The following is a 24,321-nucleotide window of genomic DNA, read 5'->3' on the forward strand; positions in this document are numbered from 1 at the left end:
TAAGCCACAGAGCACACTCACCAATTACTCACTGTTTTGTGTAGCAGCTGTCTGGATCTGGATAGCTGACCTACACATCTACTGGTTGATTCTGAGTATCTCACATATATCAGTGACAGTGCTGGAATCATAGCATAGCCATATCTTATGCATCTTTATCCTGTAGTGGGTGTGACCACGTCAGAAGTGGTGTACATGTCAGGTGCTGTGTGGGCATGGAAAACAGATGGTGTTGCTGCTGCTGTGGGACTGTCAGACACAGGATATCTGTCATGCTTTGATGAGGCCATGTGCACAGCCACTACCTCCAAAAGGGCCTGTCTAATGGTGGACGTTAGTGCCTTCTGTAGTATTGCAGCAGACATTGCTGGTGTGTAATTGGACCATACTGATTGCATGTTGCAATCATCATAAGTTAAATATGGTCTGTTTATGTCCACTCTGTGTTGTATTGCTGTGCTGGAACCCCCACCAGTTGAACCTGTGAATGCATGAAAACACATGACACCATTGTCAGCCCAACAAAAGGGGAGCAGGGGGAACAGAGGACAATACAAGGGCCCCTGGAAGGCGAAACAAGGGAGGTATTAAATATTGGCATTCCACTTCAAGATACACCATAGACTTTCAAGAAGAGGGCACAACTGAGATGGTTTTGTTACCAGCTGTTTCCATTCATTTTAACACTGTATGTGATTTTAGGGTGTATAATTTCACTACGCTTGATGTAAATATTCATGTTTGTAACTTTTTAGCAAAGGGCTTCACATTTACTCCTAATAAACCAGCCAGTATGGCGAGTACACTCATGGACCTAAGAGTACATCAGAAAATTAAATTTGAATCTGATGTTTCAAGAGGTAGAGAATGTTATGCATCCTTTACACATCTCTAGTTCCTATAACCCCCCCCCCACTCACCCCTCTTTGGGCATTTTTGAAAGGGTATGTGAGTTGGACATCAGGTCTCACTGTGGGAATATGTATAAGCAAAGAACTAAAAATAACTTAAGTGTTGAGGAAGAAATGGAACTTAATTTTTTGTCAACAAACACTAATTTGAGAGTCATGAAACCAGATAAAGGGGGTTGTGTTGTCCTTATGTGGAAAACAGATTACATAAAGAAGATGAAAGAAATCTTGAGTAGTAAGACATATGCCCACAGTTCACTGAATGAACTAAATGGAGCATGCAGGAAAGTCTGTGGCTTTCTTGAAGACCTCTTCATTGATGGGCTCATCACTTTAGAGGAACATAGATTTTTAACCACGGAATTTCCAGTTACACCTACTATTTTTGAGGTTCCAAAGATACATAAGGACATACACCAACCCCTTTTCCATCCCATTGTCGATACTAGAGGTTCTGTAACACATTCACCGGCAAAATTCTTAGATCTACAGCTAAAGTATTTGTTAAAATCTGAACCTTCATTATGCGTCAACTCCTGGGATTTCTTAAAGAAAATCAATACAATTGAGTTTAATAACTCTTGCATATTCATAACGATTCATGTAAGGGGCCTTTATTCTGTCATCCCTCACGACTTAGGAATAAATTGGTTCTGTGACTATCTGGTGTCAAAGGGAGTCAAACAAGATAAAACTAATATGCTGGAACAACTTTTAGACGTAGTTTTAAGAAACAACTATATTGTATTCGACAATGAGTATTACATCCAGATAGAGGGAATAGCAATGGGTGCGGCATGCGGAGGCATGTACGCAAATGTGGTAATGTTGGAGTGGGAAAAGAAATTCTTATTCGAGTCTATTTTTTTCCAACATTGCCACATGTATACCCATTTCCTGGATGACTTATTCATCCTTTGGAATGGCCCAAGAGAACAACTAGATCTGTTGTTAGGTTATATAAATAATTCTACATATTTTTTTAAAATTCACGCATTCTGTGAACGATAAGGAAATTGCTTACCTTGACATTTTACTTAAAAAAGACTTAGAGCATAATAGATTTATGGCTGAAATATACCATAAAGATACATATTCTAGCAATTTTTTACACAGTTCCACCAAAACCGAGGAGTCCTTAAGGGAAAATTTGTAAGGGCAGCTTGTATGGTGTCATTAAATGAATGCTTTATAAAGGAATGCAGTAATTTGAAGGAGATGTTTTTGAAAAGAAGTTATCCATCTGATTTAGTGGAAAACATCATGAATGAAGTAATAGAAAAAAGAGCAAGTGGACACTTTGTACCCTTGTTAAATTCTGAACGTAATGTCGACACAAATTTTGAAGTTAATACAAGTAGTATTAGTGTTAGCTCTGAGTCTATAGTCTACCACTCTAGTCAAATGGATGTTGAAACAATTGAAAAAGGAAATGAGTTGAAATCATGTTTTCTAACCAGTTTTTCCACTGATGCATACTTTATAAAGGACATAATAGTGAAAAATTGGAAACTCTTAGTATGTGAAAGGGATATAAAAGCAATTCTAGGTTATAAACCTACATGTGTGTTCAGGAAAAGACATAATATCAAAACACTACTTGAACGTCAAGAAGAGGCACAATGTACAGAGTACATGTACAAATGTGGGCCTTGTAAATTTTGTTCCTATATTTTAGGGGTTAGTGAAGTAAGCATCAATGGAATAAAAATCAGGAACAGAGTTTCTTGTACCACTGAAAGAGTGGTCTGTTGTGCCCTTTGTGAACTATTTTCGTGCTTTTACATTGGAAAAATGGAGCACAAGCTCAAAAACAGAATAAGTGAACACCTTAGGAATATCAGGGACCAATGCCCACTTAATGCACTTGCTAGACATATAGGGCAATGTAATGAACATAAATTCAAGTTTGTTATATTACAATCAATCTTTCCCTCAGTTAGAGGGGGAGCATGCCCTTATTTACTGAAGAAAGCAGAATTAAGTTGGCAAATCCGACTAGTCTATATTCATTGACCAGACTTGAATGATAGCCAGTCAATTTCCAGTTTATTAAAACTTAAAGCTTTGAAAAGATAAGATTTGATATTGCTAAATATTAAATGTTCAGTACTTAATACCTAAATTATTTATCAACACATTCAGTAGGCTAGAGTTTGATGACTTAAATATTCTTTTTGCATTTTAGGATTTTAAAACAACTGTTTTTCATGTTTAGATTACATGACAAACTATAGTAATATTTATATGATTTTATAAATGTAGCTTTTTATTGTGTTGTATTTGTATAGCATGCCATTATTTATGTGGTTTTATGCATGTAGTTTCATACTGTGTTGTACTTGCATTTAAACAGTGGTCCTTTAAAAACTTTTTTGTGGATGAATGAATGGCCCTTTTGTAGGATGTCCACATCTTTAGGAGTTTCAGTTATGGCTCCTAGTTTGCAGTCACCTGCAAACTTCATTAGCCAAAGACCTTCTGTGTTAGCCTGTACTTCAGAAAAGTAGATATTAAACAGGAGAGGACCCAGGACTGAATCCTGTGGTACTCTACTTGTCACTGGTCTGAAGTCAGAATTGGAGTCTGCTACTTTCACAGTGTGGGTTCTGTCAGTGAGCCAGTTGGCAACCCATCTTGTGACATAAGGATTTATACCCAGTTTAGTGAGTTTATCTATAATTCCAGAGTGGGGGATGGTGTCAAAAGCCTTGGCAAGCTCTAGATAGGCTTTGTGAACCACCTTACCCTCATCTACGGCTTTGGTGACTGCTTCAAAGAAGTCAATCAGGTTTAGAAGACGTGATCTGCCTTTTGCAAACCCGAACTGAGTGGGGTCCAGAGTTTGGAGTTTACCAATGTCTTTGTTTATAGGTTTCATGATGATACATTCCATGGCCTTGCAGACCAGGCTCATTAGGCTAATGGGGCGGTAGTTCCTGGGTCCGTGGTGGCTTCCCCTTTGTGGAGTGGGTTAACCGTTGCTATGCGCCATTCAGTGGGCACAAAGCCTGAGGTGAGGCTATGATTGAACATGGTGCTTAGGTAGGGTGCCAGTTCATTCTGTAGTTCATGTAGAACACAGCCTGGGATATTGTCATGTCCCATGGATGCTGTGTTCTTGGCTTTAGAGAGTGTGGTTTTTACCTGTGCAGCTGTGATTACAGGAACTTTGCATTCTTCCGGTATAGAGATGGGCCCTTTAGGGGGTGGGGGGTAAACTTAGCACTGAACCTATCTGTCAGGATGTTGGCAATATCAGTTGGTTCTGTATATTTAGTGCCATTGTGCTGTAACTCAGAGCAGATGTGAGTGTTGCCATTGAGATTCTTGACATAGCTATAGAATGCTTTGTGGTTGTCTTTAGAATCAGTGGCAATTTTGTTTTCATAACTAGCTTTGGAGGATTTTATGAGGGATCTCAGCTTCTTACTGAGGCTGACCAGGGAGTTCTTCCAGTCATGGGATTTTACTCTTTTTTTGTAACAGTTTCTTTCTTCTGTTGTAGAGTTTGTTTATGGCAGGGGACCACCAGATTGGCTTCCTTTTTTGGAGGATAGCATCTTAGTTCTGTTAGGGATAGAATGATCCATGCACTCGTGTAAGTGCTTATAAAGTGCATTTGTTTAGGATTCAGCAGTCGTACCTCTATTGTCCATCTGCATGGGTGTCGTGAAGTTTGCCACTTCTGTCTTAAGAATCGTGAAGCTGACTTTGGAGACATTTTTTTACAGTGGTTTCCCTAATGGGGGGTGGGGGCGGGATGTGGATGTCTAGGCTGACTAGCTTGTGGTCGGATCTGAACAATGAGGAATCAGCATCTGGTGTTGAACACTGGTCACCCATGTTGGTAATGACCAGGTCTAGGATATTGCTGCCCCTGGTGGGGGTGTGGATAAGTTGATCCAAGGCGTTGGAATTTATGAATTCCAGAAAATGTTGAGCAAAAGAGTTGGTACATGAGTAGTTTTCCCAGTTAATGGTAGGGTAGTTGAAATCGCCCATTATTAGGGTGTTGGGTTGTACCTTAATATTTTCCAGTGTATCAAGAAATGAGGAGTGGGAACCCTGGGGCATGGTGGGGGATCTGTAGCAAGTTACAATTTGGATTGCTGTCTTGCCCAGAGTTAGTTGCACTTGGATAATCTCGGATGCATTATGCTGAGCAACTAGCCTGGAGGTGTGGCTATCCTTAATGAATATGGACACACCTCCACCTTAAGTGTTTCTGTCCAGGTTAGGTGGCCGAAAGGTGTGGTATGAATTATAGCCTGGTAATGCAGGGGTGATCTCTGGAGCCTTGAACCAGGTCTCTGTCACTGCACAGATGTTGATTTTCTCCATTTTAAGGAGTGCCTCAAGTGAATGCATTTTGAGGTTTAGACTTCTAGCATTGAGTAGCATTACCCTCAGGTTTTGCTTGCTTGTACCTGTTATGGTGATGAATTTGTCATTTGAACCTTGCCTAAAAAAGGCAATATAGGGGTGACAAGAGCCTTAGCCAGTATCTGGAATCCCAAGGGTGGCAGGTGCAGGCCATCTCTGGTAAAGCATCATGGTCTGTCAATCATGTCATCCCAGTCATACAGATACTGGATCCCCTTAGAATGACACCAGAAGCTTAGCAAATTGTTAAGTCATTCATTTTGTCCTTTTACTGTGGTATCATTCTGGGTGATGGCAGGATGCTACTCAGGGCTAGGGTCATACCTGCCTGGGCTACAAGATCGGAGAGCTCCTCCATATCTCTTTTCATGTAGTCCAGGGAGGCATGTCTCGGGTCATTCACACCAACATGGACAATGACAGAGTCATATTTGTACTTGTTGTGGAGTGACCTGAGTGCGTGTGTTATGTGGCGGATCCTGGCACCCAACAGGCAGCTGACAGTAACTTTCTCCTTGTTTAGCCTGGTGAGTGGAAAATCAGTGTGCCTGACTATTGAGTCACCTATGACTAGAGTGTTGGGTACGTTGTTATGCCTTATGGGCTGTGGTTGAGTGGCACACTGAGTTTGTGGGCTATGTGTCATTTGGGTTGTGTTGAGGGGTGGAGTTTGCATGTGTTTCTCCTTTGGAGGTCTCTGTTGCTTGAGCAGATTTTTATTGAGAGCCTCCATGAATGTAGGTGTGTGTTTTGTGTTGCTATTTGTATGTTTTGGTGGTGTAGGCTTTGAGGGACTATGTGATAAGTGTGGTGTGGTGCAAGTGTTTACCTTCTCTTCTTGACTGTCTAGTCCAGTCTTGGGTGAAGAGAGCTTTGTTTCCAGATTGGCTATATAAGTGCATCTCTCACAGGTTGTAGTGTTTGGTGGTAGGAGGAGTGGGTTGTCTGTGTACATGAGGCAATTGCTGCATTACCCCAGGATGTCCAGATTCATCAGGTAGACAGGAAAAAACACCGGGAGCTGACCTTTAGACATGCCTGGATAGGTGTTTATTCATTATGTACTAAAAGCTGTTTTTCTCTAGACAAGTGAGGAAAGTTGAGTGCTGTAGTAATTTGTAGCTTATTTAGTGTTTACCACAAGTTCTGAACAAGTGCTGCACTCAAAGAAACATATTTGAGTGCTAAAACTAAAAAAACTGGCTAGTTCTAAGGGAAAATTTGAAGAGCAGACTTTATGGCGCCAAGAGTACTTTAACCCTAGCTAAGCGGCGATGCATAAAGTGTATTTTTGTTTTGAATATAACAGTAGCAAATGAGCAAACTGATTTAAATAAATTAACCAATAAAAAGCTAAAAACTGAGCCCTGTTCCAGCAGTCTTTGATCAGACAAGTTCTAACTGCACACTCCTGCCACTCGGGTGCAGGGGAACCTTCTCCAAAAAAGATGGTCTGGATTGGTGCTAAAGTTATACAAACAAAGCTAGATTCAGAAGGTCTGAATTTAGTCTATGCTACAGCAAACAAGGCGTACCAATTTCAGAAAGAAACAGTTCAAATAAGCAGGCACAATTTATTTTTTATTTATTTTATTTTACATTTGTTAACTGGGAGAGACCGACTGGATACATGTCCATTTTCAGCGGAGGCCCAGGGAGAAAAGCTCCACATGTACAAAAGATGACAATCAATATTCATGGTTACATTGAAAAAAATGTAAACATTTTAAAAGGTGATTTTATATATATATACATGGTTACATTGACGTTTTAAAATCTTTATATGTTTGTAGTATGAAGTATGTACAGAAATTATTGGACAGGTTGTGAGAGTATAGAATGGCATGATACTTAGATGTCATGAATGACAACCAGGAGAAAAAAGGTGGTTCGTTAAGAAGGGGAGTTATTGGAAATTAGATGTAGAAAGTTAAAAAGCATGTGCTTGGAATGTCTAGGAAAACAGGTTAATATAGAAGAGTTAAAAAAGGTATGAGAATGGTTAGGATATGGAGTTAGAAACAAAGCATAAGAAAGGATAGGATAGGAAGTTAGGTTAGATTTAGTTAGTAAGCCTTTAACCAGAAACTCACAGCTCAGAAGGGCAGAATCTACTCTCTCCTCCCACAAGAGTGCAGACCACACCTTCTTAATGTAAAATAGCTCGCCCAAAGCCCAAGTGCTTAATACAGAACTAATACACTTTTAGAATAACAGACACTAAGCCTTCAATCAGCAACTCCCAACTTAGAAGGATGTAAGCTACCTGTCCTTCCACAACAGTGCAGACCACAAACCTTCTTAATGTAAAACAACTGGTCTGAAGCCCAAGTGCTTCAACCAAAAGTGTAGAATAACAGTTACAATTTAATCAGGCTACTAACAAGCAGTAATAAATGCAGCAGAATAAATTCAATAAAGTAGGAAGAAACACAAATACAGTAAAAGCAGATGAATAAAGTGCAATTTTTTATATAACAATAGAAAATGAGCAAACTGATTTAAACAAATTACCCAATTAACCAGTAAAAAAGCTCAAAACTGAGCCCTGTCCCACCAGTCTCCAATCATACAAGTTCTAACTGCACACTCCTGCCACTAGGGTGCAGGGGAACCTTCTCCAAAAAAGATGGCCTGGATTAGTGCTCAAGTTATACAAACTAAGCTAGATTCAGCATGCCTGAATCCAGTCTATGCTACAGCAAACAAGGTGCACCAATTTCAGAATGAAACAGTTCAAATAAGCATGAACAATAATAATTTAACTAGAAATTCCCAGCTCAGAAGGGCAGAATCTAACCTCTCCTCCCACAAGAGTGCAGACCACAAACCTTCTTAATGTAAAATAACTTGCCTGAAGCCCAAATGCTTAAACCAGAACTAATACACTTTTAGAATAACAGACACTGAGCCTTCAATCAGCAATTCCCAGTTTAGAAGGATGTAAGCTACCTGTCCTGCCACAACAGTGCAGACCACAAACCTTCTTAATGTAAAACAACTGGTCTGAAGCTCAAATGATTAAACCAAAAGGCTTAGAATAACAGTTACAATTTAATCAGGCTATTACCAAGCAGTAATAAATGCAGCAGAATAAATACAATTGAGTACTTTTAAAAAGAGGCAAAAGCAAAATAAAGTGCATTTTTTAAGTAAAGTGCAAGGAGAGAGGAAGGAGGAGCAGAAGAAAAATTCAAGGTTAAGGACCTAAGTGGGTTGGCCTTCTCAAATGTTCTCTCTGTATTAAGTAGAGTAAACACCAGACTGGGGGTGGTGTCCCAGATCAAATTTACAGTAGGGGCGGGCAACTGCAAAGCCACCAACTATAACAACACCACAAGAATATGGTGGGGATGAAGGGAAAACAGTTTCAGGACAGATGAGAAACATAAAACAATGCCAGAAAATATATAAAATAATTCAGTCGGGCAAACAATAATTCAGTCAGGCAAAATTAAGACAATGCAGAACTCTGAAAGGTTAAAATGCCAAGAAATATACTTATCAATCAGCGATATATTTCCAGATTGTTTGAGAATCACACCAGCCAGAAAACCAGGAGTTTCCAACAGTGTATGCAAGAATTTACAAACAGAAACTATTTTTAAATCAGCAATCCTTGACGCAATCAGATAACACAAAGGCTGTTAGACCAGTTTTATAAACTCCACCTCAGAAATAGGGAGGAGCAGTTTCAGGACAGATGAGAAACATAAAACAATGCCAGAAAATATATAAAATAATTCAGTCAGGCAAACAATAACCCAGTCAGGCAAAATAAAGACAATGCAGAACTCTGAAAGGTTAAAATGCCAAGAAATATACTTATCAATCAGTGATATATTTCCAGATTGTTTGAGAATCACACCAGCCAGAACACCAGGAGTTTCCAACAGTGTATGCAAGAAACTCTGTTTATTGTCAATTTTTTTTATTTTTAGCAATTATTTTGTATCTACATTAAGGGTGTCAACATTCTGTACTTATACACACATATATATGTGTGTGTGTGTGTGTGTGTGTGTGTGTGTGCGCATGTCAGTGTATACACATATATAAATATATGTATGTATGTATGTATGCATGTTTGTGTGTGTATGTGGGTGTATTGATATGTCTGTATACGTAAATAAATAAGAAGGGTACAAAGCATCCCTGAAATATGGTAAATTTGTACTATGAATGTTTCTAAAAATGTTTTTTTACAGGGGTTTAGCTCCCAGCCACCACCCCCCACTCCTCAGTATGGAGGCTTCTAACCTGACAACATGATAACCTAATATACATATTAGAGGTTGCTCTGTCTTGGAGAAAGTGATTATTACATTTGCTGACAAATATCTTTACATGTTTAACATTAGATTACTGTTGCAGCAACTTGAGCTATTTGGCTTATGTCCCGGCCAGGATATGACTGTTGGCCAGCTTTCTAAGCTTCAGAGCAACTTCCAAGCACCCTAACTGCCAGGGGCTCAAGTTGAGCCACATAAAAAGGTCAGTTGGAGTGCCAAAATCTTTAGAGTTTCTTGTTATAGAAGCTTGATGGAAATGACTGTTAAGCAAGCCATCAAGGCCGGGCAGATTAGCATCCTTCTGAAAAAATGTAAGCTTCTTCATTTTCTGAGGAAAAACTATGATTTTTCTGTGAAAAAAAATCTTATGCTAGGAAAAGTACATTTTAAGGACCGTCATGAATTGTGGGAGAGTTTTTTCTCAATGTATGTTTGCATGTAAAAACTGTTTAAAAATGTTAATTTCTGCATTTTCATGTTGAATTAGACTTAGGGGCATGGTATTGTGATTTTGGAGACTGTAATTTATTTATTTATTTACTTACTTATTTTTACCCCAAAATGCTTGATTTTCTGTCAGGAGGTGTACCTGACTATCACCGGCTCATCTGCCAATCTTTCAGGTTTCCTTTTTGGCTGAACCATGGAGCAATTGTCTGATTTCTTGGTTCTTCCTTCCCTGTCCACAAGAAGAAAACTTCTAGGGAATTTTTGTGTGCCAGGTTGTCTCCCTCACATTCTTAGCTGCTGATGGGGGACTCTTCTATTTCTGGACTTGGTTCCTTGAACCTTTCATCCAAGTCTCAGTCCATCTGGTGTAACTGCTAAGGTCCAAGAGGTAGACATGGCGGTATGATTGTCCTCACTGTGTAAAGGAGACCCACTCTTGCTGGTCTTAGCAGAAGGAGTGGATGAGGGTCTACTTCTTAACCCAGGATAGTGCCCCTGCCATTAGTCATTTTTTCCAAGTAGACTTCTAAGAAAAGAAACAAAAAATTAAGTCTTGCTATATTTTGCTAAGGAAGTAATTTCTACTTTTAGTGTTTCATATTCTTTTTTTTTCACTTAATTCAAATAGAATCTTTTTCTGAGACCTTAGCAGAAAAATGAAAGAAGTATTTTACTGGGAACAGAATGAAATCCCCATTTCCCAGCAGAGTATTATAATTTATTATATTTGGATATTTCATAGCCTGCAGCTGTTCCTCCTGTTTTGTCAGCTTTAAAGGATGATCATCATAATATTGATGATCTACAGTAGCCTTAGTTATATGGGTTGTATCCTGCCGAGGATATTGTTGGTCAGCTTCCAAACCTTCAGGGCACCTTCCATGCACCCAAACTGTCAGGCAGCTCGAACTGAGCTGAATCAAAGACAAGTTTGGGCTCGTAATCCTTCAGAGCTTTACTGCTGCTGTAGAGTACGCTCCTGTGAGGTTTTCGAGGATTCACAGATGGCTTGTTCTTTCCTTTGCTGGGCAGATAATATCCCTTTGGGGGGACTTCCGTTTTGAATTTTGTTGAAATTTTATAACTTTCATGTGTAGGAAAGTTATTTTAAAGGTAGGTTGTGTTGTAACAGACTTTCTTGAGACTGTAACATACTTTTAAACAGAATGCTTGTTTCTTCTGTAGAGAAATTGTGTTTAAAATACTGTGCCAGTCCCATAAAAGTAAACTAAAGTGTTTTTACTTTGTTTTTTCTGTCAAAAAGTAACTTTTGTGGACTGGTATGGTTCACCGGCAATTGCTGCTTCTTTTCCACAGGAAAGAGGCACAATTGTCGGCTTGACCATGGAACAGTCTACCTGTTCCACAGTTGCTCCTTTTTCCAGCCACCAAAAAAAAAAAAATACAAAATAAGCAACCTCTACCACCACAGCAAGCTAGCATTCTACCTCACCCCCAAGTGGGTGACTCCGCTATGGCCATTTGTTGTACCTCAGACCACTCATCTTTTACCCCAAATCCCTCTGGTGTAGCAGCTGCAGTCACTATGGATTGGGGGTTAGCCACATCCTCTGTGCTGTTGGACTCCCCCCGGTAGGAAAGGGAGTGCCACTCTTGTTGGCCCTGGGAGAGGGAACAGAGAAGGTTTCCCTGTTGTGTCAGAATTCTGTGCCCATCCTTGGGGAAGCTGCTGCTTCCATTAGTAATATGGTTGGTCCCATTTTTCCTGCCAAAAAGATACAGAAAACCATGCATGTGTCTACACCTACTCAATTTTCTTGGGATAGGAGTAGTTTACTGGATTTGACTCAGGGTTTAATTCAGGCTGTTGATCCTTCTTGTAAAGTAGTTTCTGGTAAAAGAGAGGTTTCTGAGTTACTCAGAAAGCACCGAGATGTTACCGAACAACTGTACGTAAAAATAATAGTGTTATCTGAAATCTCTGGTCCCAGCATCAACAACCTGAAGGATTTTCTAGAACTTATGCCCATTCCTCCTGTTCTGTCTGCTTTAGAGGATGTGTGTATTACTGCTTGCAGTTTCCTGATAGCCAGCCAGCTGCTGTTAACAGGCAGATAAGAATTATAAAGTTCCTCAGACTTTTAGATTTTTGCATACTATTCACAAACCTGACTCAGCAGCTATAGCTTTAGTTGATCCCACTGCTGCTAAGCACTTAGTTAATTCCAATCCCACTCTTTCTAATAACAATGGAAAAATTGATCCATATGGGAAATAAAGTGCATACTTCTACAACTTTGATTTTTCAGAATTTTGAATTGTCAGGCTCATATGTTAAAGTTTGTTCTGACAAACTGTGGAAGTATGAGGAATGTTTTATATGCAATTTATTTTTGTGAGGAAAAATCTGCTTCAATTAATTTTCTTCTATTGCACAGGTCACCGCTCATTGCTTTAAGTGTGTGTATGACTCTGATATAGCTTCCAGGGCTATGGCCACTGGTACTGTTTTGAGGATGTTTGCATGGCTGCATTCTCAGAACCTCCCAGTTGATGTTGAAATTCAGTTGTTAAATTCTTCCTTGGATAGAGATTTAGTGGTTGGCCCTTCTGCTGCAGAAGTGATCTAAAAGTGTAATGAAAGGGGCAAGCTGATCCAGAAAACCTCTTAAGATTTTTCAGCCCTCCTTTTCCAATTTTTCTGAGGAATTTTCTATCACCTCATCTGATTTTGACAAAAATAAAATTAAAAAAAAAAAACAAAAAAAAACAATAAACAGTCTCAAAAAATACAGGTAAACATATATTTTAAGAAGAAAGGACAAGGGGGTTCCAAAAAAGAAGTCTTGAACCTCCCAAAACCAAGAACAAGACTGAATGACTGTTCAAGACACCTTCTGACCCCATCCCATCCAGGCCCATTTTTTTCTTCCAGAAATTCTGAATCTCTTTTTTTTTTTCTCTTTGGCAACAGTTTTTTTTCTGACAAATAGATTCTGAAAATCATTTATCAAGGTTAGAAATGGCAGTGGGAGGAAGTTACTTCTTTCCTGGGGGTCAGTCCTCATCCTGAAGTTCAGACTGTTTTGTTTCCACTGGTTCTTCATTACATGCTGTCCCAAGGAGTGGTAGAACCAGTTCCTCCTTCCCAGGTGGGGAATGTTTTTTATTCAAGCATATCTCTAATGCCAGATAAAGAAAATGCTTGGAAACCGGTTCTGGATCTTTCTTTCCTAAACCTGTTTGTAGTAGTACACAAATCAAAAATGTCACTTCACAATGTGTTGCCTGTTCTCCCTTTTTCAAGTTCCTGGCAAGACTAGACTTAAAAGATGCTTGTCATCACATCCCTAATCATTCATACATCATATGTTTCTTAAGATTTCGTGTGTCTGGATCACATTACCAGTTCTCTGCCTTACTCTTTGGACTATCAACTGCATCAAGAGTGTTCACATAGTACCTAGCTTCACTTAAAGCTCAATAGAGGCTACAATGTATCCACATTTTTCCATATATAGATGACCAGCTTATCTTTGCAGAGTCTTTTTCAAAGTGTCAGAAATCGCTCTCTTGGTTGAGAGATTTCTTACACAAGCTGGGATTCCAAGAGAACATTCAAAAGTCTTTTTCATACAGGATTATGTTCCTGGGATGTCAACTAGACACCACAGTTTAAACATTTTTTCTTTCACAGGAAAAAATATGTCTTTATCTAGATCTGTTTCTAAGGTTTTTTACTCAGACGTCCGTCACTGTGAGGGAATACCTTAGGATTTTGGGTCTCATGGCATCTAGGATTCTTATGATACCTCTGGTAAGACAACACATGAGAAAGATACATTAGTAGTTGAAATCACTTTGGTCCCAGCATCGACACCCATTTTCATTTCATATCCCTGTGCTGGGGGTTGTCAGAAGAGAAATCTTTTGGTGGAGATAACAGATATCCTTAAATCCCGGTCTCCCCTTCTCCCTCCCTGCTTCAAAGCAATCAGTCACCATAGATGCTTCAAACTTTGCTTGGGGAGCAGGGTCAGGAGGGATAAAAGTGCAGGGGGTGTAGGACACCAAGGGCAGACACAAGCACATAATTATCAAGGAGTTGATCGCCCTGATCAAGGCACTCAACTCTCTGAATCATCACTGATCTCTGGGATCTCTTCAAGTGGTTACAGACAATACCACAGTCATGCAGTACATCAACAAATAAGGGAAAACCAGGTCATACTCACTTTATAGACTAGCCATGTTAGCTTGGGATATAGCTTCACAGCACAGTCTCACTGTACAGGCACCCTACATTCTGTCAGAGTAAAGTTGTGTGGCAGACAAGCTGGGCGCGACCCAGGCAGACCCTCATAAATGAAAACTAGATCCAGGAGTCTTCCAAGATTTCACCCATCTGTGAGGAGTTCTTCAAGTAGACCCCTTTACCTTCTTTTTGCAAAGTCAACTGACAAGATCCTGCTCCAGGACTCCATGCAGGAAGACCTGGAAGACACAGATGCCTTTTCGTTTATTTGGGCAGGAATGTTCCTGTATGCTTTTCCACCCTTCCCACAAGTAGGTACCTACGTTTTTGTAGACTGGACGAACATATGGTATCCTTGGCAAGATACGTCCCATAAGTGAATGCAACAGTGATTTATTTGAACATCTAAATTATGGCAAGTCTTACACAACTGTACTTTCTGCTGTGCCCTTGTGGCTTGGCCTGTAGCCATTTTCTCCTGTTGGGTACGTGCCCCATCTGCCTGGGTTGAGATAAGCAGTGGTGTGACAATAATGAGTCCATTACCAGAACTAGAACCACAGAGGCAGAATAACACTAACTGTTGGGGAGTGACAGGGTACTGTCAGCATCCTTGGTAAGTGACCTGTGTAGTCAGTACTTTACTGTGGTCCTTGTGTGCTTTGCATGGTAATAGCGCTGTTCAAGTTTATGAATTGTGTTGCTGTCCTAGCAGTAGATTGGCTGTGTAGTTTCCAGTACCTTTTTAGGAATGCATGCTGTACCTTTGAATACTGAGGTTTATTCTTGGCTTCATGAAAAGGGTAGAAGAGAATGTATTTCATAAAAAAATGCAATATTGAAACTAACTTTATGAAAATAACACTTATAGAAACAATTTTTAGCTTCACAGTTTCTAACAATACTGTAAAATAATTAATTTTTTAATGTCTCTGTATTTTTTAGGTTTGTGCCATTCTCATTTCTTGGGTCCTGTGTTTGGGTTTGTAAGGATGGATTCCACTTTTATTTTGTATGGTATGGTGGGAGTCCATGTTTTAGGTCTTGAAGTTTTTGTATTGCACAAATCTTTTTAAATTGTCTTGTAGGCCTCTCTTATATGGAATAACATCTCATTTTATGAATACCTCTCGAGATGGACATGGCCATGGAAAGGTCCCCCAAGATTCTTCATTTCCTGCTTCTAGAAGGAGCGCAGTGAGACTGCCTGGAGAAGGAAATGTAGTAGGTAACTGTTTTAGATTATTTTACTTCACAATTAGTTTATTAGGTCACAGATAAATCCATTTAACCATCATTTCTGTAAAATGCAAGCAATGAAGTACATCACCCTCTTTAAAACAGTTTGTGGGAGATCATATAAATAACTGAAAGGATGACAGTGCAATAAATTATATGTTAATTGAGAAAATTCATGCAGTGATGTACATAACATGTTTTAAAAGGCTTAATTTTCCAAATAATTTGCTGATGATTGTTGCAGCATCAAGTAATTGTAAGTTAGTAAAGAATAAGGTGCATAATTTGGGAGTGTTGTAGCCATGAAACTGACATATTTCACTTAGCGGTTTCTTTCCTGTAGCTTACTTTTTACCAGAAATAACCAACTTTATAATTCTGTATAAATTATAAAAGGTTCTCGTAACTCATTTCCTTCACGAATGATAACTCATTAGCTGCAGATGTATGGTTAGTTATCTTGCAGTATTACAGCAGGATGAAGGCTTGCCACGCTCAACTAAACAGCAAAACAAGTAGCATTTTTAGGTAGCCAGTGTTGGTTGATCAGAGTCATTTAGTTTACTGCAACATCCTTATTAAAATCTTGCAAAAGAGACAGTCTCACTGATGTCATTATATCTGCATACATAAGCTGCATAAATAATAAGTGTTAAATTATTTCAATATAGAACAACATGGAGTACTTCATTAAGAATCAGTTGGATGGCTGATCAGTTGAAATTTTGTGTTCTTGCCTTGAAAAAATATAGAAAATATAGCACATGTTTTAGTTAAATTGTTACTGGTAATGGTTTCAGACATATCTAAATAACGGGTCTAGCTACTGTATTTTGAAAAAAAAAAAATAAGTTTCATAAAACGTAATACTGCATGGGTCTAGATTCTTCTTGCCCCTTTTCCACTCTCTGTACATGCTCAAAGTATTTTATTACTTATTTTTTGTATTAATAAAAGCGTGTTAATATGTGCTTCAACTGGCATGTCATAAAACAATATGTTTTCCATCTCCTTTCTGCAGTTCATATGGCATTTGGGTAAAATTTCTAGAAACTATTTAATATAATCAGAATTATGTGTGATATTTTTATTTTTTTAATTTAAAATCCACATTCTATGAGATTGTATCTGCATACATAAGCTGCGTAAATAATAAGTGTTAAATTATTTCAGTATAAAACAGCATGGAGTACTTCATTAAGAGTCAGTTGGATGGCTGATCAGTTGAAATTTTGGGCTCTTGCCTTGAAAAAAAATATAGAAAATATAACACATGTTTTAGTTAAGTTGTTACTGGTAATGGTTTCAGACATATTTAAATAACGGGTCTAGCTACTGTTTTTTGAAAGAAAAAATAGTTTCATAAAACGTAATACTGCATAGGTCTAGATTCTTCTTGCCCCTTTTCCACTCTCTGTACATGTTCAAAGTATTTTATTACTTCATTTTTTTGTATTAATAAAAGCATGTTAATATGTGCTTCAACTGGCATGTCATAAAACAACATGTTTTCCATCTCCTTTCTGCAGTTCATATGGCATTTGGGTAAAATTTCTAGAAACTATTTAATATAATCAGAATTATGTGTGATATTTTTATTTTTTTTATTTAAAATCCGCATTCTATGAGATTTTTGTCTTTTAAGTTAATGTGTGTAATTCTTTGCAATATGAAAGTGAGCAGTGAACATTAAAAGAAAGCTGTGCTACAGTTCTTACTTTTAGTTCTAGACAGAAGTTATTTCTTGGTAGATAGAGTTGGAAGATTTAGTTATGTATACATCAGCACTGGTCTATGGTCTTTGTAATCGGGATCAGTGATCTAACATTCGTTGTTCCTTATATGGTGACATTTTAGCTTCAGAACAAGAGTGTGTAATGCGTAATGCTATTTTAGCTGTTATCAGGCCTTAGTAACAGTGGCACAGACTTTTATGAGTATTTTAGTTGATTACTTATAGCTCAAGAGAGATAGTGTTACTTCATTCACTTCTGTTCTAGTAGCATTTTGTTATATAAGCTTAAGTAGTCATTTCAGCCTAAAGATATAAATACATAAATTACTCTCAAGCCTGCAATTATCTGGTGTGCTTTTTATTGAAGACTTCATTGGCTTCTTAAAATCATAGTACATGTATGAAAATAATATGTAGGATCTTTTTAATATATTTGTTTTCCTGATATTGATGCTTTGCACTATTATTTAATCATTTTAGCTTTTTTTTAAATCATTGTTTGACTGCTTTGGCTAGATTATTTATTTCTTCAGCCAGAGTTTTAGTCTTATCAAAGACTGACTGGTGGTCAGTGGCATTCAGTACAAGCCAAGATAAATCTTGATTTTCTGTACGAGACTGTTTTGTTCATTTCATTACCTAATAATATCTCCATATAGCAGTAAATATTGTAAGGGAATTAAACACCATGCAGATAAAACGGCCTTGTTTATTCCGATGCACTCATTTTTCTTCTTTTTGTTGCAGCATAGTGAATATTAGTTTGTGTGAAATAAAGACTAAAAAAAACATGCATTATGTATTACATAAGTATATCCACTTTGGAGTTGTAGGTAATCTGCCCCTGGAGATGAGCTATTTCACAGTGATGGTCAGAATCTTAGTTTACTATGCAGTGTTTGATTAGTTTATTGATGGGACCACATGTCTTAGTCCTTAACATAATTTTAGGAAGTTTCTATACTTCCTAACTTGACAGGCTCCCTGTCCTTCCCATGCCCATCCACAAGGGTACAGCATTGACCAGTAGAATATTAAGGCACATTGCAAGTGGCAAAATTCCTGTCTCTTTGAAGTTATTCCCTCTAAACTGGGAAAACTGGGATCTCAGCCAGCAAGCAAGTACTGTGTGTAAAAATGCCAAATTTATAAGTATATCAGTAGCCCTGTAATGTTTCTTTTGTTATTTTTGAGAAAAGTTATATTGAGTCTGTGCATGTCTTGTTATCTCATTGCCAGTCTATTTCCTGGTTTTGGTATACAACATTTTTATTTTTATTTTTTTTATTTTATTTTATTTAAGTTTGATGACTGGGGAAGTCCACTGGGGCAAGAAGAGCCCATTTTCAGTGGAGGCCTGGGGAGAAAAGCTCCACAATAATTGCAAGTTACATTTCACATGTTACAAAAGGACATAGTTCATACAGCTAATAAAACATTTACAGATAAGCTCCATGATATTTGCAATTGGCTTGTCACAATGTTACAAAAATTAAAAGACATAATTCAATACAGAAATTTCAACATTTACATAAAGTGAATATTTTTGTTATAAACTCAATTGTAAGTTTAACATTTCAAAATATATAGCTACTAGCTATTAGTAGGTTAGGAAAATATTATGCATGGAGAGGGTAGTAGTATAATTGAGATTGGAGAGTATAGTACAATAGATATTAGAGAGAAAATTAGTTTTTGGTAGGGGAGGGATTGTTTTGATTGGGATGAAGTAATAGTAGTGGTAGTTGTATGAGTCAGTGCAAGGTGGAATGCGGTGGGGAAGGGTTTAAGTTGAAGCGTGGCAAGGGCATTCCCATTTTGAAGAAAGATGAGAGAGTAGCTGAGATTTGAAATATGTATGGTTAGGTAGGTTTCGTAGGTGTGTGGGGAGAGAGTTCCACTGTTTAGCTAAGGTGTGGGACAGCAGTAGATGGCCAGGAGGTCGTGCAGGTTTATGGACCTGAAGGAGATTTTGGTTTTTGGATCTGAGTGAACGGTTGGGAATGTAAGGTTTTAAGGAAGTAGTGAGAGCTGGGCAGTTGGCAGGTTTAAAGATGAGCTTGTGGGCAATGGTGAGTTGTAGGTAACTGAGGTAGTTCAAGCCAGTTGAGGGTGAGGAGGGAGTGGCAGTGGTGGGATGAGTTTTTTGAATTGGTTGCAAATTTGGAGATCTTGTGGTAGTAGGATTCAAGTTTGGACCGAAGGCCAAGATGGAGATTGATGAAAAAAGGGGCACCATACATAAGGGAGGGGAGTAGGAAGGTAGATGCAAGAGTTTGACAGTTAGAGGGGCTTAGGAAGCGGTTGTGCCTGTAGAGGAAACCTAACTTTTGGTGGGTTTTCTTGACTGCGGAGTGGATGTGGGTGTCATATTTTAGTTCTTCATCAATAATGATGCCAAGAAGCTTGGTGTTGGGAATGATTTCAAGGAGGGTGTTTTTTTTTTGGCTCTGTATGGTGAATGTGGATTTGTCAGTGGAGTTTTTGGTAGGGGAAAAAACATTAGTTTGGTTTTATTTGCATTTAGTGCCAGATGGTTAACTGCATCCAGGTTTCTGTTTTAGAGAAGGCTAGTTGGGTTTTTGCTAGGGGCTTGGAGGGGAAAAAGGCTGAGCAGATGATTGTTGAGTCATCTGCATATTGGATGATAGATGAGTCTGGGATGGATTGGTGAAAGTTGTTAATGAATAGGTTGAAGAGAAGAGGGCCAATAACAGAACCTTGTGGGACACCTGTGGGTGTGGGAAGGAAGGTGGAGGTTGAAGTTTTCCATTGGACAGCTTGTTGGCAGTTGGACAAGTAGCTGGAAAACCAGGTGAGTGTGGTCGGCGAGAGGTGTAGGGTGGAGAGTTGGGATATAAGTAGGGTATGTGAGATAGTGTGAAAGGCCTTTGACAGATTTAAAAATAGTGTGGATACGAACTTGCCTGAGTCGCTTTCGAGGTTTATGGTTTAGGGGAGAGGAGATTGTTTAGTGTTTGGTGTGCCATGAGTTGTGCTTGTATTGTTTTCTCTAGTATTTTAGAAAGAGGGGAAAGGATGGCAATAGGCCTGAAATGAAATGTTAATACTTTTGTGGGATTAATAAACCGTTAGAGATTTTAATATTTGTATAACTGTTGAGTCCTGATGCAGGTTACATACAGGAAACTCACATTGATCTGCCTGAATAAAGCAAATGATAACTTTTTTTAGTGTTTTTGCAAGTTGTCATCCATCAGACAGTGGAAGCATAGTAGTTCTGACACCCATAGTAACACAAATTACTCTGATCATCGTCATCAGTCCCACTTTTCTCATTTTTACATGGCACAAGTGTGTTGCATCAACTTTCTATACCTCTCTCTTACTTCACTGCCACTTTTCTAACTTTGACAGTCATACTTGACTGTTGCAGGTTTTCTCTCACTCAATACATCCCTTAGTCAGATGTCCTACTCTTTTGCCTTTGTCCTGCCTCTCCCAAATCTTTTTTACCAAGTAGTTATCATCTTTCCTGTACAGTGTGACTGAACGGCTGTAATCTATTCCTGACATATACTGCATACTGCAGTTAGGGCTGCTTTGGCTTCAGCTCTAATACCCTTGTTTCTTCATCTGTCCCACAGTATGCATTTTGTTGCCCATCTTAGGCACTTCCTCTCCATCACTTCAAGCATGTTCAGCTGCTGTGCCCTAGCTGATGAAGTTTCTGTGCTGTAGAGAAGCACTGGTACACCTTACTTTTTAGCTTCTTTGACATTTGTCTCTCGCACACTGACACACTCCTAGCACTTTGGATTTGCCTCTCGCACACTGACATGCTCCTGGCACTTTGGATTTGCCTCTCGCACACTGACATGCTCCTGGCACTTTGGATTTGCCTCTCACACACTGACACGCTCCTGGCACTTTGTGCCAGCTGGTAGCAGCACCTCTTATTCTGGCTTTGCTCTTTTCCTTCAGACTTCCTTCTACTCCACCACATCTCCAAGATATTTAAAGCTCTTAACTTGTTCCCTTCTAGCTCAATTTTCAGCTTCTTCTTGATTTCCCTCATTTTCTACCATGATCACTGCCTTGTCTGTAGTCAGTTTATCCCATGTCCTTCATTTTTTGCATTCCAGGTCTCTTATCATTGCTAAAGTTCCTGTTCACTGTCTGCCTATGCTGCCACATCATCTGCATACAGCAGCTTTTAGATCTGTTCCCTGTGACCAGTTTGCTATTGTAGCCCATCACTGCTATGAACAGGGCAGGTTTAGAACTGAGCTCAGATGCACACCCAATGGGAACTCCTCTGAGTCCAAACACTATTTGCTTTTGAGTCATTAGGTAGTTGTACATAGCGTGCACTAATTCTACCATTGTGACTGTGGCTGCAATATGTCCTAAATCTTCAGGTAGATTAGCACTAATAAAGTATTTGTTATGGGTTTTAAATTTGCTCCTGTATCACTGTTTATTCTCATACATTACAGAAATGGTGCAGCTTTGTGCCAATTTACTTTTTTTGTTTTTCAAGAGATTCTTATTTTAGTTGTTGATTGAAGTGTGCTGTGCATTTCATTTAACTCATCTAATACAATGCAATATCTTCCAAAAAACGTAGGATGGAGGACTACAGTTCATACTGTTTCCCAAACTAATACTGTGTGTGCACTTTACTTGCCCTATAACAGTCTTGCGGTGTCTCTGTCATATTCCATGTATTGACTGAGGTAAATGTTCTTGATCTACTTATCATGTCAGTATATGGTTTTGCCATTCGTAAATACAGTTCAACAAAAATATCCAAGTCAGTGAGGGTATTTTACAGTCTCCGGCAAATTAAACTGATTAAAACTACCACATTATCTAGCTCTTTCTCTGCTAACGACAATACTTAGACTTATCTGTAAGCTAGAAAAAATGCCCAGCCCTTAACAACTTAATACACTACTCCCCTACTAGAATTCTCTAATCACTAAAACAAAATCCTCTAAAACTGCAGGTGACTGTATTTACATAGTGTAGCTAAACTGTAGAACCACATCCCACTACCACTGAAACCCATCCATAATGCAAACAGATTTAAACAACAACTAAAAGTTCACCTATCAAATCAATGGATCTGCTCCTGTAGATCTCCTGAGTAAATGCCACTGTTATCTTCAGCTTGCCATATCGTCAAACCATTTCTCTTCATTCAGAGTCCTGTGCCCAACACCAGTACCTGAATAATTTTACTACCATCTCCCAGGTATATACAGTGCCCAGCACCAGTACCCGAACAGTTTTACTACCATCTCCCAGGTATATACATTGGATATACACCTCTTCAGATACTCAGTGTTCAACATCTACTAATCCATAAGTATCTTTTATACTGTAATAGTTCTCTTTTTTCATATAACTGTAATCTAATTTGCAAATGTATGTGTATTTGTTAATGTGTATTATTTAATATGTGTGTATATTACTGAATGTCTGTTTAAAAATGTAATATGTTGGAGCTTTTTTTTCCTGAGCCTCCACTGAAAATGTTTCTTTGACTAAACCCACTCAGACAAAACCAGGTAAACAAAAGCAAAATAAGTAAAATAAACTAGTCCTTTTCTTGCACTAGGATACTTTCACAGTAGGAGTGAGCCATATTAAGTCAATACATTATAAGAGACTCCAGAGAAAACAAGCATGCTAAGAACCTGATAGGATTGCCACAGCATTCTGCTTAAGACAATGATCAAATGCAGATTTTTACAGTTTATTGGTTTTACGTGAGCACCATTTGTCCTTTTGTGATTTTGGTTATCAAATGCAGATAAACTTGCCATCCAGCAAAATGAGGAAAAAATATATGCAAACAAGAAAATGATTGCTTGACTCTGTAAAACATTATTTTTGACCCGCTGTAGCACAAGGATAACCAAATACATTTCTACCATCCTGAAAGCTATGCAAGTATCTAGGTTGTAATTGTGGTCAGCTAACTAAATTCAGAAATGAACTATTCATTATGCCCTAAAAGAAAATATTCATATCATTAAGGTTTACTTTATGTAAGGTCATGCAAGAAGCCTTTTTCTAGAAATTATTTTCCTGTGCCATGGAAAGTGGCACAGATCTTTGCAGTGCATGAAAGGATGCCACACTGTCACCTTGAAGAGCTCTCTTTTCCTCTCTCACTCTCTCTTTCATTATTGAACGCTCTACAAAATGTTTTTTACTGTTTTTTTTAACTGATTGTATTTCTCCTCTTCTGTAACCAGTCTTATTTGTAACTACTTTGCATCATTTGAAAAAAAATGCTCAGGAGACCAAACCCTTCTTAATGGTGAGTTTTGAAGTCAAAAAAGCTTTTGAAATGTTATGGAGTAAGCTTATGTTCCACAAAATGTTTCATATTCCATTCCCTGCAAATATAAAGGACTTTGTCCTGATTATCTTTGAAAAAGGTAGAGTTCGAGTAAAATTCTTAGAACAGCGTTCAAAAGACTTGTGGTTCAAGGTTAAAGAAGCATATCACCTAATCTCTTCTACCATTTGCATTTTGTTTAGAATCACTAGGTAGTCTGAAATAGAAAATATCAATTGACCAGGTAAAGCACAGAGATAATTTCACTCTCTTGCTGTTTTTCTCTTTGATGGTGATCAGTCTTTATATTTAATTTCAGCTTACCCTTTCATGTACCTGTGAATATATGTTAACTATATTTGTCACTCTGTGAGGGTATGAAGTTAGCATTGATAGCTCCGTCACAGTTAGTATTAATGATGTTGCATTAGGTAACATTTGTAAACAATATCCTTTTAAAATGGAGAAAAGTGTTTTAAGTATTTTGGTGGCCATGTTCTTCCAGAGTAAGTTGGCTTTGAGGATTAAGGAGCTGTTAACAAGCTGTTTCCTGTGGTCCAGAGGAGTAGGGTTTGATTCCCTCAGCCTCCATTGTCTAACTGTGTGACTCTGAGCAAGTCACTAAACCAAACATTGTTCCTATGCTGAGTGTGAAAAAAGTCTGTGGAGATCACTGCTGTACCCCAGAAACAATTATAAATAAAAGTAAAACACTGCCACACACCAAATAGCCTTTTTAAAATGTAATGTTCTACTTATTACCCCACAAAGAATCT

General features: G+C 38.4%; 1 protein-coding gene across 3 annotated transcripts in view; it reads left to right on the forward strand.

Moving 5' to 3' along the window:
* Positions 1-24,321, forward strand: part of CEP20 (centrosomal protein 20) — a 115,710-nt gene that overhangs the window by 70,979 nt on the left and 20,410 nt on the right. For 2 of the 3 annotated variants that reach the window (XM_044089160.1, XM_044089162.1), the window contains exon 4: positions 15,344-15,479. In XM_044089160.1, coding sequence (XP_043945095.1) covers positions 15,344-15,479 — 136 coding nt within the window. Of the gene's footprint in view, positions 1-15,343; positions 15,484-24,321 lie in introns of all 3 variants that reach the window. The other variant, XM_044089161.1, reaches the window with a different exon arrangement.

This window comes from Protopterus annectens, chromosome 12.part0 (genome assembly GCF_019279795.1).
Source record: "Protopterus annectens isolate FY-2018-M chromosome 12.part0, PAN1.0, whole genome shotgun sequence".
Lineage (NCBI taxonomy): Eukaryota > Metazoa > Chordata > Ceratodontiformes > Protopteridae > Protopterus > Protopterus annectens.